The following is a 24,329-nucleotide window of genomic DNA, read 5'->3' as shown; positions in this document are numbered from 1 at the left end:
TCACTCCCTGGTCACTCTGTGGTCACTCAGTGGTCACTGGGGTCACTCATTGGTCACTCATTGGTCACTCTGGGTCAGTGGGGTCAGTCCCTGGTCACTCATTGGTCACTCACTGGTCACTTCCTGGTCACTGGGGTCACTCATTGGTCACTCCCTGGTCACTCACTGGTCACTCAGTGGTCACTCATTGGTCACTGGGGTCACTCCATGAGAAACTCTGTGGGGTGGGGGTGGGGCAGGACCCCACATCCCCCACTCCGAGAGGCACCATCTGTTATGCAAATCACATGTAAATCATATGCAAATCACATGCAAATGAGCAGCCCGGAACAACCCAATAAAGTCGAGTTGCAGGCACAGCGCTGGCTCAGCTTGGGGGGGTGGGGGGCTCCTGTTGACCCCTCCCTGCCCCCCAAAATTCCCTAAAACTCACCCAAAGATTCCCCAAAACCCCTCAAAGATCCCCCAAAACCCTTCAAAACCCCCCCAACCCCCATCAAGGACCCTCAAAACCCCCCAAAAATTCCCCAAATCCCCCTCAAATCTCCCCAAACCCTCCCGCAAATTCTCCCTGAATTCCCCCAAATCCACTCAAATCCCCCAAACTTCCCCAAATCCTTTCCAAATCCCCCCAAACTCCCCTCAAATCTCCCCTAAATCCGCCCAAAATCCCCCAAATTCCTCTAAATCCCTCCAAATTGCCTAAATTCCCTCAAATTCCCCTTAAATCGCCACAACCCCCCCAAATTCCTCCGAAATCCCCCAAATTCCCCTAAAATGTCCCAAATTTTGCCAAATCCCCCTCAAGCCCCCCAAAATTCCCCACAAATTCCCCCAAAATCCCCCTCAAACCCCCCTAATTTCCCCCAAATCCCCCCAAATTCTCCCCCAATTCCCCCATAAACTCCCCCAAATTCCCATCAAATCCCCCCAAACCCACCCAAATTCACCCAAATGTCCTCAAATTTTGCCAAATTCCCCCCAAATCCTTTCCAAATCCCCTCAAACTCCCCTCAAATCCCCCTAAATCCCCCAAACCCACCCAGATTTCCCCAATTCCTTCCAAATTTTACCGAAATTCCCCCAAATTACCACAAATGCCCCCAAATTCCCCAAACTGCTCCAAATCGCCTCCAACTTCCCCCCAAATTCTCCCCCAAATCCCCCATTTTTCTTGCCCCGCCCCTTTCCCATTCCCCCTTCCCATTGGCCACCCCTACCTCCCGCCTCCCCTCCTCATTGGTTCCCCTTTCCCCGCACTCCCTTCCCATTGGTCGCGCCCCCGCCAATCCCCGCGGTGCCCGCCCTGCCATTGGCGGCTGCGCGTGGGCGGGGCGTTGCCAGGTTACAAAGGGCGGGCGCGGCCGGGCCGGGCCCAGATGGGCGAGCGCGGGGGCAGCGCGGGGGCCGCGGCCCCGGGCGGCGACAGCGCCGGAGCCCCGAGCCCCGCCGGGGGCAATGGCGGGGCCCGCAGGCGCCGGGGGGGACCCGCCAAACCCGAACCCCCTTCCGCACACGGAGACGGCGCCGATGACCTCGCCGGAGACCTCAGGTAACGGGGCCCAGAGCGGGAAACGGGAGCCTGCCCTCAGGGCGGCAGCGGGAGCCGTGAGGGGGCCGTGAGGATGCCGCTCCCCCTTCAGGTGGCCCTGGGACCCTCCGAGATCCTTCGGGAACCCCCCCTCAGGTGGGCTTGGGACTCTCAGGGACCCTCATGGACCCCTCTCAGGTGGCCCTGGGACCCTCTTGGACCCCTCTCAGGTGGCCCTGGGATCCTCAGGATCCCCCTCAGGTTTTGAGGGGACACTCGGAACCCTCATGGACCCCCCTCAGGTGGCCCTGGGATCCTCAGGGACCCCCTCAGGTGGCCCAGAGACCCTCAGGGACCCTCGGGGACCCCCCCTCGGGGTGGGACGGATAATTTGAGACTCCCCCTCGTTGTGGGGACACTCGGGACCCCCCTCAGCTGGGCTTGGGACCCTCAGGGACCCTCCCTCAGGGTGGGACCGGTAATTTGGGGACCCCCCCCTTTGCTTTGGGGACACTCGGGACCCTCCCCTCGCTTTGGGGACATTTGGGACTCCCCCAACTTTGGACCTGGGCCTTTTGGGACCCTCCCTCAGCTGGGACCGGGACCCCCCAGGACCCCCCCGCCAGGGACACTGGGGACCCCTCCCCATGTGTGAGGACCCCTCTGGGGACACTGGGGACCCCCCAGGACCCCCGGTCCTGTTCCTCTGAGGGTCCTCACCGGCTCCCTGTGTCCCCTTGTCCCTGCACGTTCCTGCCCCACAGGGGTCTCGCTGTCCCCAAGGGTCCTGGTGTCCCCTCCTTTTCCTGGGTGTCCCTGTCCCCCCAGTGTCCCCCTGTCCCCCCCTTTTCCTGGGTGTGTCCCCAGGGGTCCCGGTGCCCCCTGTCCCCCCCTTTCCCTGTCTCCATGCCCCCCTGCTGTCCCCGGGGTGCCGGTGCCCCCTGTCCCCGTGTCCCTGTCCCCGGTGCCCCCTGTCCCGGTGCCCCCTCGGTGTCCCCAGGGCGATGTCCCAACCCTGCCCCGCCGCTCCCGGTTGCGACACCGCCACCGCCGCCGGCACCGGTGCGGGGCGGCCGCGGCCGTGCTGTGCCACCCCCGCGTGTGTCCCATCCGTGTCACCACCGTGTCACCACCGTGTCCCCTCCGTGTCACCACCGTGTCCCCTCCGTGTCCCTGTCACTCCCCCCGTGTCCCCCTACCGGGGTCCTGAGTGCACCTTGGGATTTGGGGGAGCCCCTTTGGGGGGTCCCACTGTCCCCTGTCTCTGGTTTGGGGTCCCACTGTCCCCTCTCCCTTCTTTGGGGTGCCCAAGGGGGTCCCACTGTCCCCTGTCTCTGGTTTGGGGTCCCACTGTCCCCTGTCCCTGTTTGGGGTGCCCAAGGGGGTCCCACTGTCCCCTGTCCCTGGGTTTGGGGTGCCCAAGGGGGTCCCCACTGTCCCCTGTCCGTGGGTTTGGGGTGCCCAAGGGGGTCCCACTGTCCCCTGTCCCTGATTTGGGGTCCCTCTGTCACTTGGGGGGTCCCACTGTCCCCTGTCCCTGGTTTGGGGTGCCCAAGGGGGTCCCACTGTCCCCTGTCCCTGATTTAGGGTGCCCAAGGGGGTTCCACTGTCCCCTATCCATGGTTTGGGGTCCCTGTGTCACTTGGGGGGGGTCCCACTGTCCCCTGTCCCTGGTTTGGGGTGCCCAAGGGGGTCCCACTGTCCCCTGTCCCTGTTTGGGGTCCCTGTGTCACTTGAGGGGGGTCCCACTGTCCCCTGTCCCTTGTTTGGGGTCCCACTGTCCCCTGTCCCTCTTTAGGGTCCCTGTGTCCCTTGTTTGGGGTCCCACTGTCCCCTGTCCCTCTTTAGGGTCCCTGTGTCACTTGAGGGGGGTCCCACTGTCCCCTGTCCCTGTTTTTGGGGTGTCCCCTTGTCCCTGCTTTGGGATCTTCTCCTGTTGTTTTTTAGGGTTCCCTGCCCCTAACTGGGGTCCCCAGAAGGGCCCCCCCCTTGTCCCCTACCCATAATTGGGGTCCCCTTTGTCCCCTGTCCCTGGTTTGGGGTCCCCAAAGGGATCACCCCGAGTGGCTCAATCCAGGAACCCCAAACTCCCCCAGGGCCGCCCCAAACTCCCCCAGGGTGACCCCCAAACCCCTCCAGGGCCGCCCCAGACCCACTCAGGGCCACCCCAAACCCCCCCAGGGTGACCCCAAACCCCTCCAAGGCCACCCCAAACTCTCCCAGGGCCACCCCAAACCTCCCCAGGGTCCCCCCAAATCCCCTCAGGGCCACCCTAAACCTTCTCAGGGCCACCCTGAACCCCCCCAGGGTGACCCCAAACCCCTCCAGAGCTGCCTCAGACCCACTCAGGGTCCCCCCAAACTCACTCAGGGCCACCCCAACTCCCCTCAGGGTGACCCCAAACCCTCTCAGGGCCACCCCAAACCCCCCCATGGCCACTCTGAACCCCCCGAGGGTGACCCCAAACCCACTCAGGGCCACCCCAAACCTGATCAGGACCATCCCAAACTCCCCCATGGCCACCCTGGACCCCCCCAGGGTGACCCCAAACCCCCTCAGGGTGACCCCAAACCCACTCAGGTCTCCCCCCCAAACTTCCCCAGGGCCACTCCAAAGTCACTCAGGGCCACCCCGAACCCCCCCAGGGTGACCCCAAACCCCTCCAGGGCTGCCCCAAACTCACTCAGGGCCACCTCAAAGCCATCAAGGCCCCCCCCAAACCCTCTCAGGGTGACTCCAAACCTGCTCAGGACCATCCCAAACCTCCTCAGGGCCACCCCAAACCTGCTCAGGGCCCCCCCAAACTCCCCCAGGGCCACCCCAAACTCCCCCAGGGTCACCCCAAACTCCCCCAGGGTGACCCCAAACCTGATCAGGACCATCCCAAACCTGCTCACAGCCACCCCAAACCCTCTCAGGGCCACCCCAAATCCCCCAGGGCCACCCTGAACCCACTCAGGGCCCCCCCAGACTCCCCCAGGGTGACCCCAAACCTGCTCATGGCCACCCCAAACCCGCTCAGGGCCACCCCAAACTTCCCCAGGGCCACTCCAAAGTCACTCAGGGCCACCCTGAACCCCCCCAGGGTGACCCTGAATCCCCCAGGGCCACCCCAAACTCACTCAGAGCCACCCCAAACCTGCTCAGGGCCACCCCAAACCCGATCAGGACCACCCCAAACCTGATCAGGACCATCCCAAACCCCCCCAGGGCCACCCCAAACCCTCTCAGGGCCACCCCAACCCCCCCAGAGTGACCCTGGTGCCACCCCTGCCCCCCCGGGTTGTCCCTGACCCCTGTCCCCCCCAATCAGCCCCTAATTAGCGCTAATTAGCCTTGATCACCCCATATCTTATCAAGGGGGGGAGGGGGACTCTGGACCCAGTGCTGGCACTGCCCCTGCCCTGTCACTTCCTGTGTCACCCCTGTCACCCTCCCCAGGGATGTCCCCAACCCTTGGGGTCCCCTCTGGGTGTCCCCTCCCCACCCAGAGCCCCCCAAAACCTCCCCAGGGGGGTCCTGTCCCTGCCTGTCCCCTCCTGTGTCACCCCTGTCACTCCTGTGTCCCCTCCTGTGTCACCTCTGTCACCCTCCTGTGTCACCTCTGCCATTCTTGTGTCACCCCTGTCCCTGTGTGTCCCCTCCTGTGTCACCTCTGTCACTCCTGTGTCACCCCTGTCACCCTCCCCAGGGGTGTCCCCAACCCTTGGGGTCCCCTCTGGGTGTCCCCTCCCCACCCAGAGCCCCCCAAAACCTCCCCAGGGGGGTCCTGTCCCTGCCTGTCCCCTCCTGTGTCCCCTCCTGTGTCACCTCTGCCATTCTTGTGTCACCCCTGTCCCCTCCTGTGTCCTCTCTGCCATTCTTCTGCCACCTTTGTACCCTCCTCTGTCACCTTTGTCACCCCTGTCACCCCCAGGGATGTCCCCAACCCTTGGAGTCCCCACCCTGTGTGTCCCCCCAGCCCTGGGATGGTTTGGGGGTGTCCCCTCCATGTCCCTTCCTGTGTCCCCTCCTGTGTCCCTTCCTGTGTCCCCTCCTGTGTCCCCTCTGTCACCCCCAGGGATGTCCCCAACCCTTGGAGTCCCCTCTGGGTGTCCCCTCCCCAGCCCTGGGATGGTTTGGGGGTGTCCCCTCCTGTGTCCCCTCTGTGTCCCCTCCATGTCCCCTCCGTGTCCCCCCGTGTCCCCTCCATGTCCCCTCCTCTGTCACCCCCCGGGGATGTCCCCCCGCCCCTGGCACGGTTTGGGGGTGTCCCCGTGTGTCCCCAATGTGTCCCCAATGTGTCCCCACCGTGTCCCCAATGTGTCCCCAGGTGTCACAAGGTGCAGGAGTCGCTGCTGAGCTCGGCCAGCGGCTACAGCAACTACCGGGGGGTGCTCAACTGGTGCGTCGTGATGCTGGTGAGTCGCGACAGTCCCCCCGGCTCGCGATATTTCCCTCCTGTCGCACGATATTCCCCTCGTCTCGCGATATTTCCCTCGTATCGCGATATTCCCCCCCCCCCGTGTCGCCCGATATTTCCCTCCTGTCGCGATAGCCCCGCCCAGATCGCGCCCCCTTCCGGATGAATGGGCGTGGTCGATGTGACGTCACGCGGGTGGGCGGGGCTAAGCCTGTCCTGTTTGTCGCGATAGTCGGGGGTGGGGGGGGTTTGGGGACAGGGGACAGGGACAGGGTTGGGGTGGCACTGGGGGACATCGGGGACACTGAAGGGACATTGGGGACACTGGGGTGACACTGGGGTGACACTGGGGTGACACTGGGGTGACACTGAAGGGACATTGGGGACACTGGGGTGGCACTGGGGGACATCAGCGTCCCTGTCCCTGTCCCCAGGGGGTGTCCAGAGTCCCCATGGTGACACTGAGGTGACACTGAGGTCCCCATTGCTGTCCCCAAGGGAGGTACAGAGCCCTCATGGTGACACTGAGGGACATTGAGGGACATTGGGGTGACACTGAGGGACATTGGGGTGACATTGAGGTCCCCATTGCTGTCCCCAAGGGGGTACAGAGCTCTCATGGTGACACTGAGGTGACATTGAGGGACATTGGGGTGGCCCTGGGGTGGCACTGATGTCCCCATCGCTGTCCCTGCAGTGTCACCAAGCTCCTTGTCCCCAGGGGTGGCCTTTGTCACCGGTGACTCACCCGGTGCCACCACCCAGTGCCAACACCCGGTGACACAACAGCCCCAGGGTGGCACCGGCCTGGGGTGGCACTGGGGGGGTTGGTGACAGCTGTGTCCCCAGTGTCCCCTCAGTGTCCTCAGTGTCCCCTCAGTGTCCCCAGTGTCCCCTCAGTGGCCCCAGTGTCCCCTCAGTGTCCCCTCAGTGTCCCCTCAGTGGCCCCAATGTCCCCTCAGTGCCCCCTCAATGTCCCCAATGTCCCCTCAGTGTCCCCAATCCCCTGAATGTCCCCAATGTCCCCCCAGTGTCCCCTCAGTGTCCCCAATGTCCTCAATCCCCTCAGTGTCCCCTATGTCTCCAATGTCCCCTCAGTGTCCCCTCAGTGTCCCCAATGTCCCCCCAGTGTCCCCTCAGTGTCCCCAATGTCCCCAATCCCCCCTCAGTGTCCCCCAGTTCCGTCCCCTCAGTGTCCCAATGTCCCCCATGTCCCCTCAGTGTCCCCCTCAGTGTCCCCAATGTCCCCAATCCCCCCTCAGTGTCCCCCAATGTCACCCCAGTGTCCCCAATGTCCCCAATGTCCCCCAATGTCCCTCCAGTGTCCCAATCCCAATGCCCTCAGTGGCCCCATCAGTGGCCCCTCAATGTCCCCTCATGCCCAGTCAGTGTCCCCAATGTCCCCAGTGTCCCCTCAGTGCCCCTTCAATGTCTCCAATGTCCCCTCAGTGGGCCTCAGTGTCCCCTCAGTGTCCCTCAGTGTCCCCTCAGTGTCCCCAGTGTCCCCAATGTCCCCTCAGTGTCCCCAGTGTCCCCCATGTCCCCTCAGTGTCCCCAATGTCCCCCATGTCCCCTCAGTGTCTCCAATGTCCCCAATGTCCCCCCATTGTCCCCTCAGGTGCTAGCAACCGCAGAGTGGGAAATTGGTAAAATTGTGGAAAAAGATGGAGATGATTAGAGTGAGAGGGGGACAGGGACGGGGTGGCACTGTCACCAAGGGGGGGTGGCATTGTCCCCAAGGGGGGGGGTGGCACTGTCCCCAACGGGGGGTGGCACTGTCACCAATGGGGGGGTGGCACTGTCACCAATGGGGGTGGCACTGTCACCAACGGGGGGGGGGGTGGCACTGTCCCCAACACGAAGGGTTTGAGGGTGGCACTGTCCCCAACATGGGGCTGGAGGTGGCACTGTCCCCAGGGCAGGATTAGGGGGTGGCACTGTCCCCAATGGGGGCTTTGAGAGTGGCACTGTCCCCAGGGTGGTGGCACTGTCCCCAGGGCGGTGTCACTGTCCCCAAGGCGGGGTGTCACTGTCCCCAGGGCAGGATTAGGGGGTGACACTGTCCCCAAGGGGGGGTGGCACTGTCCCCAAGGCGGTGGCACTGTCCCCAAGGCCGGGTGGCCCTGTCCCCAAGGGCAGGATTAGGGGGTGGCACTGTCCCCAAGGCCGGGTGGCACTGTCCCCAGGGCAGGATTAGGGGGTGGCACTGTCCCCAAGGCCGGGTGGCACTGTCCCCAGGGCAGGATTAGGGGGTGGCACTGTCCCCAAGGCGGTGGCACTGTCCCCAGGGCAGGATTAGGGGGTGGCACTGTCCCCAACATGGCTTTTGGGGGTGTGGCACTGTCCCCAGTAGCAGAGGATCTGGGGGTGGCACTGTCCCCAAGGGGGGGTGGCACTGTCCCCAAGGGCGTTGGGGTAGCATTGTCACCAAGGGGGGGTGGCACTGTCCCCAAGGAGTGTTTGGGGGTGGCACTGTCCCCAATGGGGTGGCACTGTCCCCAAGGGGGGGTGGCACTGTCCCCAAGGAGTGTTTGGGGGTGGCACTGTCCCCAATGGGGTGGCACTGTCCCCAAGGGGGGGTGGCACTGTCCCCAAGGAGTGTTTGGGGGTGGCACTGTCCCCAGGGCAGGATTTTGGGGTGGCACTGTCCCCAATGGGGTGGCACTGTCCCCAAGGGAGGGTTTGGGGGTGGCACTGTCCCCAGCTCAGGATTTTGGGGTGGCACTGTCCCCAAGGGGGTGGCACTGTCCCCAAGGGCGTTGGGGTAGCATTGTCACCAAGGGGGGGTGGCACTGTCCCCAAGGGGGTGGCGCTGTCCCCAACACGGGGACTTTGGGGTGTCCTGGGGGTGTTTTTGGGGTTGTTTTTGGGGTGTCCCGGGGTTATTTTGGGGTATTTTTGGGGTGGTTTTGGGGTTGTTTTTGGGGGTGTTTTTGGGGTGTTTTGGGGTTGTTTTTGGGGTGTCCAAGGGGTATTTTTGGGGTGTCCCAGGGTATTTTTGGGGTGTTTTTGGGGGTGTTTTTGGGGTGTCCCAGGGGTATTTTTGGGGTGTTCTTGGGGTTTCCCGATGGTATTTTTGGGATTATTTTTGGGTTGTCCCAGGGTATTTTTGGGGTTGTTTTTGGGGTGTCCCGGGGGTGTTTTTGGGGTGGTTTTGGGGTTTCCCGGGGTTATTTTGGGGTTGTTTTTGGGGTTTTTTTAGGGTTGTTTTTGGGGTGTCCGAAGGGGTATTTTTGGGGTGTTTTTGGGGTTATTTTTGGGGTGTTTTTGGGGTGTCCCGGGGGTGTTTTTGGGGTGTCCCGATGGTATTTTTGGGGTTATTTTTGGGGTGTCTCAGGGGTATTTTTGGGGTTATTTTTGGGGGTGTCTCAGGAATATTGTTGGGGTGGTTTGGGGTTATTTTGGGGTTATTTTTGGGGTGGTTTTGGAGTTATTTTTGGGGTGTTTTTGGGGTTATTTTGGGGTATTTTTGGGGTGATTTTTGGGGTGTCCCTGGGTTATTTTGGGGTGATTTTTGGGGTTATTTTTGGGGTATTTTTGGGGTTATTTTGGGGTGTTTTTGGGGGTGTTTTTGGGGTGTCCCGGGGGTATTTTGGGGTTATTTTGGGGTTATTTTTGGGGTGTTTTGGGGTTATTTTTGGGGTGTTTTTGGGGTGTCTCAGGGATATTTTTAGGGATATTTTTGGGCTGTCCCTGGGATATTTTGGGGTTATTTTTGGGGTGTTTTTGGGGTTGTTTTTGGGGTGTCCCGGGGGTATTTTTGGGGTTATTTTGGGGTTATTTTGGGGTTATTTTTGGGGTTATTTTGGGGTTATTTTGGGGTTATTTTTGGGGTGTTTTGGGGGTGTTTTTGGGGGTGTTTTTGGTGTGTCCCGGGGGTATTTTAGGGGTTATTTTTGGGGTGTTTTTTGGGTTATTTTTGGAATGTTTTGGGTTATTTTTGGGGTGTCTCAGGGATATTTTTAGGGATGTTTTTGGGGTGTTCCAGGGGTGGTTTTGGGGATATTTTTGGGGTGTTTTGGGGGTGTTTTTGGGGTATTTTTTGGGGTGTTTTGGGGTTATTTTTTGGGGTGTCCCGGGGGTATTTTTGGGGTTATTTTGGGGTGGTTTTGGGGTTATTTTGGGGGTATTTTTGGGGTTGTTTTTGGGGTGTCTCAGGGATATTTTTAGGGATATTTTTGGGGTGTCCCTGGGATATTTTGGGGTTATTTTTGGGGTGTTTTTGGGGTTATTTTTGGGGGTGACCCAGGGTTATTTTGGGGTGATTTTTGGGGTTATTTTGAGGTTATTTTTGGGGGTGTCCCGGGGTGATTTGGGGTTATTTTGGGGTGTTTTGGGGGTTATTTTTGGGTTTATTTTGGGGTGGTTTTGGGGTTATTTTTGGGGTTATTTTGGGGTTATTTTGGGGTGTTTTTGGGGTTATTTTTGGGGTTGTTTTGGGGTTATTTTTGGGGTGTTTTTGGGGTTATTTTGGGGGTATTTTTGGGGTTATTTTTGGGGTGTCTCAGGGATATTTTTAGGGATATTTTTGGGGTGTCCCTGGGATATTTTGGGGTGATTTTTGGGTGTTTTTGGGGGTATTTTGGGGGTGTCCCAGGGTTATTTTGGGGTGATTTTTGGGGTTATTTTGAGGTTATTTTTGGGGGTGTCCCGGGGTGTTTTGGGGTTATTTTTGGGGTGTTTTTGGGGTTATTTTTGGGTTTATTTTGGGGTTATTTTGGGGTGGTTTTGGGGTTATTTTTGGGGTGTTTTTGGGGTTATTTTTGGGTTTATTTTGGGGTTATTTTGGGGTGTTTTTGGGGTTATTTTTGGGGTTATTTTTCGGCTTGTTTTGGGGTTATTTTTGGGGTGTTTATGGGGTTATTTTTGGGGTTATTTTGGGGTTATTTTTAGGGTGTCCTGGGGTTATTTTTGGGGTTATTTTGGGGTGTTTTGGGGTTATTTTGGGGTTATTTTGGGGTGTTTATGGGGTTATTTTTGGGGTTATTTTGGGGTTATTTTTAGGGTGTCCTGGGGTTATTTTTGGGGTTATTTTTGGGGTTATTTTGGGGTGTTTTGGGGTTATTTTGGGGTGTTTTGGGGGTTATTTTTGAGTTATTTTTGGGGTGTTTTTGGGGTGTCTCAGGGATATTTTTAGGGATATTTTTGGGGTTATTTTGGGGTTATTTTTGGGGTGGTTTGGGGTTATTTTTGGGGTTATTTTTGGGGTGTTTTTGGGGTTATTTTTGGGGTGTCTTAGGGATATTTTTAGGGATATTTTTGGGGTGTCCCGGGGGTATTTTTGGGGATATTTTTGGGTTTATTTTGGGGTTATTTTGGGGTATTTTTGGGGTGATTTTTGAGGTTATTTTGGGGTGGTTTTGGGGTGTTTTCACGCGGTCCCCCCCCAGGTACGGCATCCTGGTGGATCCCATTCAGGTGGTGTCCCTGTTCCTCAAGGACCCCTACAGCTGGCCTGCCCCCTGCCTGGTCATCGGTACTGCACCCCAAAAACACCCAGGAACCCCAAAAAAAACTCTCCTAAAAAAACCCTAACCCCAAAAACCCAGGAACCCCAAAAAACCCTCCCAAAGAAACCCTAACCCCAAAAACCAGGAACCCCAAAAAAAACCCTCCCAAAAAAACCCAAACCCCAAAAAAACCCAGGAACCCCAAAAAAACCTACCAAAGAAACCCAAACCCCAAAAAACAGGAACCCCAAAAAAAACCCTCCCAAAGAAACCCAAACCCCAAAAAAACCCAGAACCCCAAAAAAAACCTACCAAAGAAACCCTGACCCCAAAAATGACACCAAAAAAAACCCTTTCAAAGAAACCCTAACCCCAAAAACCCCCAAAAACGACACAAAAAAACCCCAAAAAACCCAGGAAACCAAAAAACCCTCCCAAAGAAACCCAAACCCCAAAAAAACCCAAAAACGACACAAAAAAAACCCTCCCAAAGAAACCCAAACCCCAAAAAACCCAAAAATGTCACAAAAAACCCCAAAAAACCCAGGAACCAAAAAACCCTCCCAAAGAAACCCAAACCCCAAAAACCAGAAACCAAAAACCCTCCCAAAGAAACCCAAACCCCAAAAAACCCCAAAATCCCCAACCGGAAACAAACCCAAACCCCAAAAACCCGGAAACCAAAAAAACCCTCCCAAAGAAACCCTAACCCCAAAAACACCCAGGAACCCCAAAAAAAAACCCTCCCAAAAAAACCCAAACCCCAAAAAACCCCAAAAACGACACAAAAAAACCCCAAAAAACCCAGGAAACCAAAAAACCCTCCCAAAGAAACCCAAACCCCAAAAACCAGGAACCCCAAAAAAAACCCTCCCAAAGAAACCCAAACCCCAAAAAACCAGGAAACCCCCAAAAAAACCCTCCCAAAGAAACCAAACCCCAAAAAACCCCAAAACCCAAATAAACCCTCCTAAAAAAACCCTAACCCCAAAAACCAGGAACCCCAAAAAACCCTCCCAAAGAAACCCTAACCCCAAAAAAACCCAGGAACCCAAAAAAAACCCTCCCAAAGAAACCCAAACCCCAAAAAAACCCAGGAACCCAAAAAAACCTACCAAAGAAACCCAAACCCCAAAAAAACCCAAAAACGATAAAAAAAAACCCCAAAAAAACCAGGAACCCCAAAAAAAACCCTCCCAAAGAAACCCTAACCCCAAAAACCAGGAACCCAAAAAACCTTCCCAAAAAAACCCAAACCCCAAAAACCCAAAAACAACACAAAAAAACCCTCCCAAAGAAACCCAAACCCCAAAACCCAGGAACCCCAAAAAAAACCCTCCCAAAGAAACCAAACCCCAAAAAAACCCAGGAAACCAAAAACCCTCCCAAAGAAACCCAAACCTCAAAAAAACCCCAAAATGACACAAAAAAACCCCAAAAAACCCAGGAAACCAAAAAACCCTCCCAAAAAAACCCTAACCCCAAAAACCCAGGAAACCAAAAACCCTCCCAAAGAACCCAAACCCCAAAAACCCAAAACCAAAAGCCCTCCCAAAGAAACCGAACCCCAAAACCCAGGAAACCCAAAAAAAACCCTCCCAAAGAAACCAAACCCCAAAAAAACCCCCAAAAACGACACAAAAAAACCCCAAAAAACCCAGGAAACCAAAAAATCCTCCCAAAGAAACCCTAACCCCAAAAAAACCCCAAAACTACACAAAAAAACCCTCCCAAAGAAACCCTAACCCCAAAAACCCCAAAAACGACACAAAAAAACCCCCAACCCCCCAAAAACCCAGGAACCCAAAAAACCCTCCCAAAGAAACCAAACCCCAAAAACCCCAAAAATCCCCAACCGGAAACAACCCCAAACCCCAAAAAACAAAAAAAAAAAACACATAAAAAACCCCAAAAACTCCGAAAAACCCCAAACAACCCTGAACCCCAAAAACTCCACAAATCCCCAACCCCAAACCCCAAAAAACCCCAAAAATCCCCAACCAGAAACAACCCCAAAAAAACCTAAAAAACCCAAAAATCCCCAACCAGAAACAACCCCAAAAAAACCTAAAAAACCCAAAAATCCCCAACCAGAAACAACCGAAAACCCCAAAAAAACCACACAAAAACCCCAAAAACTCCAAAAAACCCCAAACAACCCCAAAATCCCCAACCCCAAACCCCCAAAAAACCCAAAAAAACCCCAAAAAAACCACACAAAAGACCCCCAAAACCCCCCAGAAAATCCCAAAAAACCCCAAACCCCAATCAAACCCCAAAGAAACCCAAACCCCAAAAAAACCCCAAAAATCCCCAACCAGAAACAACCCCAAACCCCAAAAATCCCAAAAATCCCCAACCAGAAACAAACCCAAACCCTCAACAAACCCCAAACCCCAAAACCCCCAAACTCCAAAAAAAAAACAAACCCAAGACCCCAAACTCCAAACAAACAACCCCAAACCCCAAAAACCCCAAAAACAAACAAACAAAAAACCCCAAAATGCCCCAAAAAACTCCAAAAACCCCAAACCCCAATCAAACCCCAAACAACCCCGAACCCCAAAATCCCCAAAATCCCCAAAAACCCCAAAAATCCCCAACCCCAGACTCCAAAACCCAAAAAGCCTCAAACCCCAAACAAACCCAAAACAAGCCCAAAAACCCAAAACCCAAAAAATCCCAAACAACCCCAAAGAAACCCCAAACCCCAGAAACCCCAAACCCAAAAATCCCCAAACCCCTAAAAACCCCAAAAACCAAAGTCCCCAAACCCCAATCAAACCGAAACCCCAAACCCCAAAAAACCCCAAAAACCCCAAAAATCCCCAACCCCAAACTCCAAAAGTCTCAAACTCCAGAAAGCCTCAAACCCCAAACAAACCCAAAAAAGGCCCAAAAACCCCAAACCCAAAAAATCCCAAACAACCCCAAAGAAACCCCAAACCCCAGAAAACCCCAAACCCAAAAATCCCCAAACCCCAAAACACCCCAGGAAACCCCAAAATCCCCAAACCCCCCAAAAACCCCAAATGACCCCAAAAACCCCAAACCCCAAAAAACCCCATACGACCCCAAAAACCCCAAACAACTCCAAAAACCCCAGACTCCAAACAAACAACCCCAAACCCCAAATAACTCCAAACCCCAAAAAACCCCAAAATCCCAAACCCCAATCAAACCAAAACCCCAAACCCCAAAAACCCCAAACCCCCCAAAACCCCAAATGACCCCAAAAACCCCAAACTCCAAACAAACAACCCCAAACCTCAAATAACCCCAAACCCCAAAAGCCTCAAACCCCAAAAATCCTTAAACCCCAAAACAAGCCCAAAAACCCAAAACCCAAAAAACCCCAAACAACCCCAAAACACCTCAAACCCCAGAAAACCCCAAAAACCAAAACCTCCAACCCCTAAAAAACCCCAAAAACCAAAATCCCCAAACCCCAATCAAACCAAAACCCCAAGGCCCCAAAAACCCCAAAGGCCCCAAAAACCCTCAAACCCCCAAAATCCCCAAACCCCAATCAAACCGAAACCCCAAACCCCAAAAACCCCAAAACCCCAAAAGCCCCAAAAGCCTCAAACCCCAAAAAAAGCCCAAAAACCCCAAAACCCAAAAAAACCCCAAACAACCCAAAAAAACCTCAAACCCCAGAAAACCCCAGACTCCAAACAAACAACCCCAAACCCCAAATAACCCAAACCCCAAAATCCCCAAAAACCCCAAAAACAAACAAACAAAAAACCCCAAAATCCCCAAAAAACCCCAAACCCCAATCAAGCCCCAAACAACCCCAAACCCCAAAAAAAGCCCAAAACCCCAAACCCCAAACAACCCCAAACAACCCCAAAAACTCCAAAAAACCCCAAACCCCAATCAAACCCCAAACAGCCCTGAACCCCAAAATCCCCAAAAACCCCAAAAATCCCCAAACCCCAAAAGCCTCAAACCCCTAAAAAACCCCAAAAACCAAAGTCCCCAAACCCCAATCAAACCAAAACCCCAAGGCCCCAAAAACCCCAAACGACTCCAAAAACCCCAAACGACCCCCAAAAACCCCAGACTCCAAACAAACAACCCCAAACCCCAAATAACTCCAAACCCCAAAAACCCCCAAAACACCCAAAAAAACCCCAAAAAACCCCAAAACCCCAAAGCCGTGAATTCCCCCTGGCAGCCGCCAACGCCTTCGCTGTGCTGGAGCTGGGGCTGGAGCGGCGCCTGGCACAGGTGAGGCCCGGATTTGGGGCATTTTGGGGCATTTTGGGGCATTTTTGGGGCATTTTGGGGGCATTTTTGGGGTTTTGGGGGGGTTTGGGGCATTTTGGGGGGATTTTAGGGGATTGTAGGGGGGATTTAGGGGGTGTTTGGGGGCTGATTTTAGGAGGGGTTTTAGGATTTTAGGGGATTGTAGGGGGATTTAGGGAGCGTTTTGGGGGGTGATTTTTGGAGGGGTTTTAGGATTTTGGGGGCATTTGGGGGGTGTTTATGGCATTTTGGGGGGATTTTGTGGGGTTTGGGGGATTTAGGGAGCATTTTGGGGGCAGTTTTGGGGCATTTTTGGGGTTTGGGGGGGTTTGGAGGGATTGTAGGGGGGATTTAGGGGGGATTTGGGGCTGATTTTAGGAGGGGTTTTAGGATTTTGGGGGGATTTGAGGGGTTTTAGGGAGGATTTTGGGGGGTTTTGAGGGGATTTGGGGGTGATTTTAGGGGGCATTCTGGGAGGATTTTGGGGTTTTGGGGCATTTTTGGGGTTTGGGGGGGTTTGGGGGCATTGTAGGGGGGATTTAGGGGGGATTTGGGGCTGATTTTAGGAGGGGTTTTAGGATTTTGGGGGGATTTGGGGGTGATTTTAGGGGGGATTCTGGGAGGATTTGGGGGTGTTTATGGAATTTTGGGGGGTTCAGGGGTGATTTTAGGAGGGGTTTTAGGATTTGGGGGCAGTTTTGGGGGTGATTTTAGGATTTTGGGGGGTGATTTTAGGGGGGATTTTAGGATTTTGGGGGATTTGGGAGGGATTTAGGGAGAGTTTTGGGGGCAGTTTTGGGGGGTTTTGAGGGGATTTAGGGCTGATTTTAGGGGGGATTCTGGGGAGATTTAGGAGGGATTTGGGGGTGATTTTAGGGGGCATTTTAGGATTTTCGGGGATTTGGGGTGATTTTAGCAGGGATTTTAGGATTTGGGGGGATTTAGGGAGCATTTTGGGGGCGTTTGAGGGGATTTGGGGGTGATTTTAGGAGGGATTTTAGGATTTTGGGGGGATTTGGGGCTGATTTTGGGGGGTGATTTTAGGAGGGGTTTTAGGATATTGGGGGGATTTAGGAGCATTTAGGGGGCGTTTTGGGGGAGTTTTGGGGGTAATTTTTGGAGGGATTTTAAGATTTTGGGGGTGATTTTAGGATTTTGGGGGGTGATTTTAGGGGGGATTTTAGGATTTTGGGGGGATTTGGGGGCATTTAGGGAGCGATTTGGGGGTGATTTTAGGAGGGATTTTAGGATTTTGGGGGGATTTAGGGGTGATTTGAGGATTTTGGGGGTTGATTTTAGGAGGGGTTTTAGGATTTGGGGGTGATTTTAGGGGGCATTCTGGGAGGATTTTGGGGGATTTTGAGGGGGATTTTGGGGTTTTGGGGCATTTTTGGGGTTTGGGGGGGGTTGGGGGCATTGTAGGGGGGATTTAGGGGGGATTTGGGGCTGATTTTAGGAAGGGTTGTAGGATTTTGGGGGGATTTGGGGATGTTTATGGGATTTTGGGGGGATTTTAGGAGGCGTTGTAGGATTTTGGGGGATTTGGGGGATTTAGGGAGCATTTTGGGGGCAGTTTTGGGGGCTTTTGAGGGGATTTGGGAGGATTTAGGGTGGATTTGGGGCAGGTATTTCAGAGGTACTTTGCAGTAGATTTTAGGGGTATTTGGGGGTATTTTGGGAGGATTTGGGGCAGGTATTTCAGGGGTACTCTGCAGTCGATTTTCGGGGTATTTTGGGGTGGATTTGGGGCAGGTATTTCAGGGGTGCTTTGCAGTAGATTTTCGGGGTATTTGGGAGGATTTTGTGTGGATTTGGGGTGGATTTGGGGCAGGTATTTCAGGGGCACTCTGCCGCAGATTTTAGGGGTATCTGGGGGTATTTGGGGCAGGTATTTCAGGGGTACTTTGCAATAGATTTTCGGGGTACCTGGGGTATTTAGGGCAGGCATTTCAGGGGGACTCTGCAGCAGATTTCCGGGGTATTTGGGAGGATTTTGGAGTGGATTTTGGCAGGTATTTCAGGGGTACTTTGCAGTAGCTTTCAGGGGTATTTGGGGGTATTTTGTGTGGATTTTGGGAGGATTTGGGGCAAGTATTTCAGGGGTACTCTGCAGTAGATTTTAGGGGTATCTGGGGTATCTGGGGGTATTTGGGGCAGGCATTTCCGGGGTACTTTGCAGTAGATTTTTGGGGTATCTGGGGGTATCTGGGAGGGTTTGGGGCAAGTATTTCAGGGGCACTGCAGCAGATTTTGGGGGTATCTGGGGGTATTTGGGGCAGGTATTTCAGGGGCACTCTGCCGCAGCTTTTCGGGGTATCTGGGGGTATCTGAGGCAGGTATTTCAGGGGCACTCTGCTGCAGATTTTTGGGGTATCTGGGGGTATCTGGGGGTATTTGGGGCAGGCATTTCAGGGGTATTTTGCAGTAGATTTTAGGGGTATTTGTGTGGATTTGGGGGGTATTTGGGGCAGGTATTTCAGGGGCACTCTGCCGCCGATTTCCGGGGTATCTGGGGTATTTTGGGGTGGATTTGGTGCAGGTATTTCAGGGTTACTCTGCCGCAGCTTTCCGGGGTATCTGGGGTATTTTGGGGCAGGTATTTCCGGGGTACTCTGCAGTAGATTTTTGGGGTATTTTGGGGTGGATTTTGGCCGGTATTTCAGGGGCACTCTGCCGCATATTTCCGGGGTATCTGGGGGTATTTGGGGGGTATTTTGGGCAGGTATTTCAGGGTTACTCTGCCGCAGCTTTTCGGGGTATTTTGGGGTATTTTGGGGTGGATTTGTGCAGGTATTTCAGGGGTACTCTGCAGTAGATTTTTGGGGTATTTTGGGGGGTATTTGGGGCAGGTATTTCAGGGGCACTCTGCCCCAGCTTTCTGGGGTATCTGGGGTATTTTGGGGCAGGTATTTCTGGGGTACTCTGCAGTAGATTTCCGGGGTATCTGGGGTATTTTGGGGCAGGTATTTCCGGGGCACTCTGCCACAGATTTCCGGGGTATCTGGGGGTATTTTGGGGTGGATTTTGGCAGGTATTTCTGGGGTACTCTGCAGCAGATTTTAGGGGTATTTGTGTGGATTTGGGGCAGGTATTTCAGGGGTACTTTGCAATAGATTTTCAGGGTATCTGGGGGTATTTAGGGCAGGCATTTCAGGGGGACTCTGCAGTAGATTTTAGGGGTATTTATGTGGATTTGGGGTGGATTTTGGCAGGTATTTCAGGGGTACTCTGCAGTAGATTTTCGGGGTTATCTGGGGGTATTTGGGGCAGGTATTTCCGGGGCACTTTGCAGTAGATTTTCAGGGTATTTGGGGGTATTTTGGGGTGGATTTTGGCAGGTATTTCCGGGGTACTCTGCAGCAGCTTTTCAGGGTATCTGGGGGTATTTGGGGCAGGTATTTCAGGGGTACTTTGCAGTAGATTTTAGGGGCATTTGGGAGGATTTGGGGTGGATTTGGGGCAGGTATTTCCGGGGTATTCTGCAGCAGCTTTTCGGGGTATCTGGGGGTATCTGGGGCAGGCATTTCAGGGGTACTCTGCAGTAGATTTTCGGGGTATTTTGGGGTATTTTGGGGTGGATTTTGGCAGGTATTTCAGGGGCACTCTGCCGCAGCTTTTTGGGGTATCTGGGGGTATTTTGGGGGGTATTTGGGGCAGGTATTTCAGGGGCACTCTGCAGTAGATTTTAGGGGTATCTGGGAGGATTTGAGGTGGATTTGGGGCAGGTATTTCAGGGGTGCTTTGCAGTAGATTTTAGGGGTATCTGGGAGGATTTGGGGTGGATTTTGTGTGGATTTTGGCAGGCATTTCAGGGGTACTTTGTGAGATATTTTAGGGCTATTTCAGAGATGATTTTATGGTTATTTAGGGGTTTTTTGGGTGGATTTTGGGAGGGATTTTAGGAGTATTTCAGAGAGTATTTCAGGGGTATTTGGGGTGGATTTTGGGAAGGATTTTGTGTGGATTTGGGTGGATTTGGGGCAGGTATTTCAGGGGTACGTTGCAGTAGATTTTAGGGGAATTTGGAGGATTTGGGGTGGATTTGGGGAGGATTTGGGGCAGGTATTTCAGGGGTATTTTGCAGTAGATTTTAGGGGTATCTGGGAGGATTTGGGATGGATTTGGGGTGGATTTGGGGCAGGTATTTCAGGGGTACTCTGCAGCAGATTTTTGGGGCATTTGTGTGGATTTTGGGGTGGATTTTGGCAGGTATTTCAGGGGGTACTTTGCTGTAGATTTTCAGGGTATTTTGGGGGCTATTTGGGGCAGGTATTTCAGGGGTACTCTGCCGTAGATTTTCGGGGTATCTGGGGGTATTTTGGGGTGGATTTTCACAGGTATTTCAGGGGTACTCTGCCGCAGATTTTCGGGGTATCTGGGGGTATCTGGGGGTATTTGGGGCAGGTATTTCAGGGGCACTCTGCAGTAGATTTAGGGGTATTTTGGGGTGGATTTGGGCAGGTATTTCAGGGGTACTCTGCAGCAGATTTCAGGGGTATCTGGGAGGATTTGGGGCAGGTATTTCAGGAGTACTTTGCAGTAGATTTTAGGGGTATTTGTGTGGATTTGGGGTGGATTTTGTGTGGATTTGGGGCAGGTATTTCAGGGGTACTTGGCAGTAGATTTTCGGGGTATTTGGGGGTATTTTGGGGTGGATTTTGGCAGGTATTTCAGGGGCACTCTGCAGTAGATTTTTGGGGTATTTGTGTGGATTTTGTGTGGATTTGGGGCAGGTATTTCAGGGGCACTCTGCCATAGATTTTCGGGGTATCTGGGGGTATTTTGGGGTGGATTTTGGCAGGTATTTCAGGGGTACTTTGCTGTAGATTTTCAGGGTATTTTGGGGGTATTTGGTGCAGGTATTTCAGGGTTACTCTGCCGCCGATTTCCGGGGTATCTGGGGGTATTTTGGGGGGTATTTGGGGCAGGTATTTCAGGGGCACTCTGCCGCCGATTTCCGGGGTATCTGGGGGTATCTGGGGGTATTTGGGGCAGGCATTTCAGGGGCACTCTGCCGCAGCTTTTCGGGGTATTTGGGGTATTTGGGGCAGGTATTTCAGGGGCACTCTGCTGCAGCTTTCCGGGGTATCTGGGGTATTTTGGGGTGGATTTGGGGGCAGGTATTTCAGGGGTACTCTGCAGCAGATTTCAGGGGTATCTGGGGGTATTTGGGGCAGGTATTTCAGGGGCACTCTGCAGTAGATTTTAGGGGTATTTTGGGGTTGATTTGGGCAGGTATTTCAGGGGCACTCTGCCGCAGATTTTTGGGGTATCTGGGGGTATTTGGGGCAGGTATTTCAGGGGTATTTTGCAGTAGATTTTAGGGGTATTTGTGTGGATTTGGGTGGATTTGGGGCAGGTATTTCAGGGGTACTCTGCAGCAGATTTTAGGGGTATTTATGTGGATTTGGGGCAGGTATTTCAGGGGCACTCTGCCGCAGCTTTTCGGGGTATTTGGGGGTATTTGGGGCAGGTATTTCAGGGGTACTTTGCAATAGATTTTCGGGGTACCTGGGGTATTTAGGGCAGGCATTTCAGGGGGACTCTGCAGCAGATTTCCGGGGTATTTGGGAGGATTTTGGAGTGGATTTTGGCAGGTATTTCAGGGGTACTTTGCAGTAGATTTTTGGGGTATTTGGGGTATTTTGGGGTGGATTTGGGGTGGATTTTGGCAGGTATTTCCGGGGCACTCTGCAGTAGATTTTCAGGGTATTTGGGGGTATTTTGGGGTGGATTTGGGCAGGTATTTCAGGGGTACTCTGCCGCAGCTTTTCGGGGTATTTGGGAGGATTTGGGGCAGGCATTTCAGGGGTACTCTGCAGTAGATTTCAGGGGTATTTGGGAGGATTTGGGGTGGCCTTTGGGAGGAATTTCAGGGGTACTTTGCTGTAGATTTTCGGAGTATTTTGGGGTGGATTTTGGCAGGTATTTCAGGGGCACTCTGCCGCCGATTTTCGGGGTATCTGGGGTATTTGGGGCAGGTATGTCCGGGGCACTGTGCAGCAGATTTTCGGGGTATCTGGGGGTATTTTGGGGTGGATTTGGGGCAGGTATTTCAGGGGCACTCTGCCGCAGATTTCCGGGGTATCTGGGGTATTTTGGGGTGGATTTTGGGGTGGATTTTGGGGTGGATTTTGGCAGGTATTTCAGGGGTACTTTGCTGTAGATTTTCAGGGTATTTTTGGGGGTATTTGGTGCAGGCATTTCCGGGGCACTCTGCCGCAGATTTTTGGGGTATCTGGGGGTATTTGGGGCAGGTATTTCAGGGGTACTCTGCAGCAGCTTTTCGGGGTATCTGGGGTATTTTGGGGTGAATTTGGGCAGGCATTTCAGGGGCACTCTGCCGCACATTTTCGAGGTATCTGGGGGTATCTGGGGCAGGTATTTCAGGGGTATTTTGCAGCAGATTTTCGGGGTATCTGGGGTATTTTGGGGGGTATTTGGGGCAGGTATTTCAGGGGTACTCTGCAGTAGATTTTCGGGTATTTGGGAGGATTTGGGGCAGGTGTTTCAGGGGCACTTTGCAGTAGATTTTGGGGGTATTTGGGAGGATTTGGGGTGGATTTGGGGAGGATTTGGGGCAGGTATTTCAGGGGTACTCTGCAGTAGATTTTAGGGGTATTTTAGGGGTATTTGGGGTGGATTTTGCAGGTATTTCAGGGGCACTCTGCTGCAGATTTTCGGGGTATCTGGGGGTATTTGGTGCAGGTATTTCAGGGGTACTCTGCAGCAGATTTTAGGGGTATTTGGGGGTATTTTGGGAGGATTTGGGCCAGGCATTTCAGGAGTACTTTGCAGTAGATTTCAGGGGTATTTGTGTGGATTTGGGGTGGATTTTGTGTGGATTTGGGGCAGGTATTTCAGGGGCACTCTGCTGCAGCTTTTCGGGGTATCTGGGAGGATTTTGGCAGGTATTTCCGGGGTATTCTGCCGCAGCTTTCCGGGGTATCTGGGGTATTTTGGGGTGGATTTGGGGCAGGTATTTCAGGGGCACTCTGCTGCCGATTTCCGGGGTATCTGGGGTATTTTGGGGTGGATTTTGGGGTGGATTTTGGCAGGTATTTCAGGGGCACTCTGCCGCAGCTTTCCGGGGTATCTGGGGTATTTGGGGCAGGTATTTCAGGGGCACTCTGCCGCCAATTTCCGGGGTATCTGGGGTTATTTGGGGCAGGTATTTCCGGGGCACTCTGCCGCAGCTTTCCGGGGTATCTGGGGTATTTTGGGGCTCCCTGTGACCCCAATCCCCCCGTCCCAGGGCTCTCTGTCGGAGCGGGCGGGCTCGGCGCTGCACGCCCTGAACCTGCTCAGCATCCTCTGCTTCCCGGCCGCCGTGGTGCTGCTGCTGCCCTCGGTCACCCCGGGTGAGCCTTGGGGGGTCCCGGGGCACCCCAAAACCGGGGTTCAGCCCCTGGGGACCCCCCGTGACCGCCCCCATCCCGCAGTGGGCGCTGCCTTCGCCCTGGCCATCCACACCGTGCTCTTCCTCAAGCTCTTCTCCTTCCACGACGTCAACAAATGGTGCCGGCAGCGCCGCGGGGGCGCCCCCAAAACGGCCTCAAAAACACCCCCAAAACAGCCCGAGGGGGCTGCTTGCAGGTACTGGGGGGGTCAGGGGGGGTTTGGGGGGAATTTGGGGGGGTTTGGGGGGGTTTCAGCCCCACCCCCCCCCAGATTTGGGGGGTTCACGGGGGTGTCTGCAGCCCACAGAGCCAATGGGGATGTGGCACATGGAGAGGTGACCTACCCTGAGAACCTGAGCTACCGCAGTGAGTCACCAAAATCACCCCAAAAATACCCCAAAAATACCCCAAAATCACCCCCAAAATCACCCCCAAAATCCCCCTGAGGTGACCTACCCTGAGAACCTGAGCTACCGCAGTGAGTCACAAAAATCACCCCAAAATCACCCCAAAATCACCCCAAAATCCACCCCAAAATCACCCCAAAATCCCCCTGAGGTGACCTACCCTGAGAACCTGAGCTACCGCAGTGAGTCACCAAAATCACCCCAAAATCACCCCCAAATCCACCCCAAAATCACCCCAAAATCCACCCCAAAATCATCCCAAAATCCCCCTGAGGTGACCTACCCTGAGAACCTGAGCTACCGCAGTGAGTCACCAAAATCACCCCAAAAATACCCCAAAATCACCCCAATATCACCTCAACATCACCCCCAAAAATCACCCCAAAATCCTCACAAAAATACCCTAAAATCACCCCAAAATCCTCACAAAAATACCCCAAAATCCCCCTGAGGTCACCTACCCCGAGAACCTGAGCTACCGCAGTGAGTCACCAAAATACCCCAAAAATACCCCAAAAATACCCCAAAATCCACCCCAAAATCCCCCTGAGGTGACCTACCCTGAGAACCTGAGCTACCACAGTGAGTCACAAAAGTACCCTAAAAATACCCCAATATCACCCCAAAATCACCCAAAAGTCCTCACAAAAATACCCTAAAATCCCCCCCAAAAATCACCCCAAAATCACCCCAAAATCCTCACAAAAATACCCCAAAATCCCCCCAAAATCCCCCTGAGGTGACCTACCCTGAGAACCTGAGCTACTGCAGTGAGTCACCAAAGTACCCCCAAAAATACCCCAAAATCCTCACAAAAAATACCCAAAAATACCCCAACGTCACCCCAAAATCACCCCAAAATCACCTCAAAATCCTCACAAAAAT

At 53.9% G+C, this 24,329-nt stretch overlaps 1 protein-coding gene across 1 annotated transcript; it reads left to right on the top strand.

Moving 5' to 3' along the window:
• The first annotated feature begins 1,327 nt into the window (after window positions 1–1,327).
• Window positions 1,328–23,521, top strand: LOC143693241 (diacylglycerol O-acyltransferase 1-like). The gene is made up of 8 exons (XM_077173241.1): window positions 1,328–1,552; window positions 5,844–5,931; window positions 6,069–6,171; window positions 11,173–11,409; window positions 15,567–15,619; window positions 22,893–22,998; window positions 23,080–23,228; window positions 23,334–23,521. Exons 1-8 carry the CDS (start codon window positions 1,380–1,382, stop codon window positions 23,481–23,483), a joined length of 1,059 nt encoding a protein of 352 aa, XP_077029356.1. The 5' UTR covers window positions 1,328–1,379; the 3' UTR covers window positions 23,484–23,521.
• The last annotated feature ends 808 nt before the right edge of the window (window positions 23,522–24,329 follow it).

Source organism: Agelaius phoeniceus, unplaced genomic scaffold (assembly GCF_051311805.1).
Source record: "Agelaius phoeniceus isolate bAgePho1 unplaced genomic scaffold, bAgePho1.hap1 Scaffold_444, whole genome shotgun sequence".
NCBI classification, from domain to species: Eukaryota; Metazoa; Chordata; class Aves; order Passeriformes; family Icteridae; genus Agelaius; species Agelaius phoeniceus.
The sequence above is the reverse complement of the archived record's forward strand: the minus strand, read 5'-3'. Positions and strand labels throughout refer to the sequence as shown.

Excerpts from the sequence above, each read along its gene's own strand:
- LOC143693241 (XM_077173241.1), top strand. The coding sequence starts at position 1,380 with ATGGGCGAGCGCGGGGGCAGCGCGGGGGCCGCGGCCCCGGGCGGCGAC. Across the intron at positions 1,553-5,843 it reads GACCTCGCCGGAGACCTCAG|GTGTCACAAGGTGCAGGAGT; the intron begins GTAACGGGGCCC and ends ATGTGTCCCCAG. Across the intron at positions 6,172-11,172 it reads GTTTGTCGCGATAGTCGGGG|GGATATTTTTAGGGATATTT; the intron begins GTGGGGGGGGTT and ends GGGGTGTCTTAG.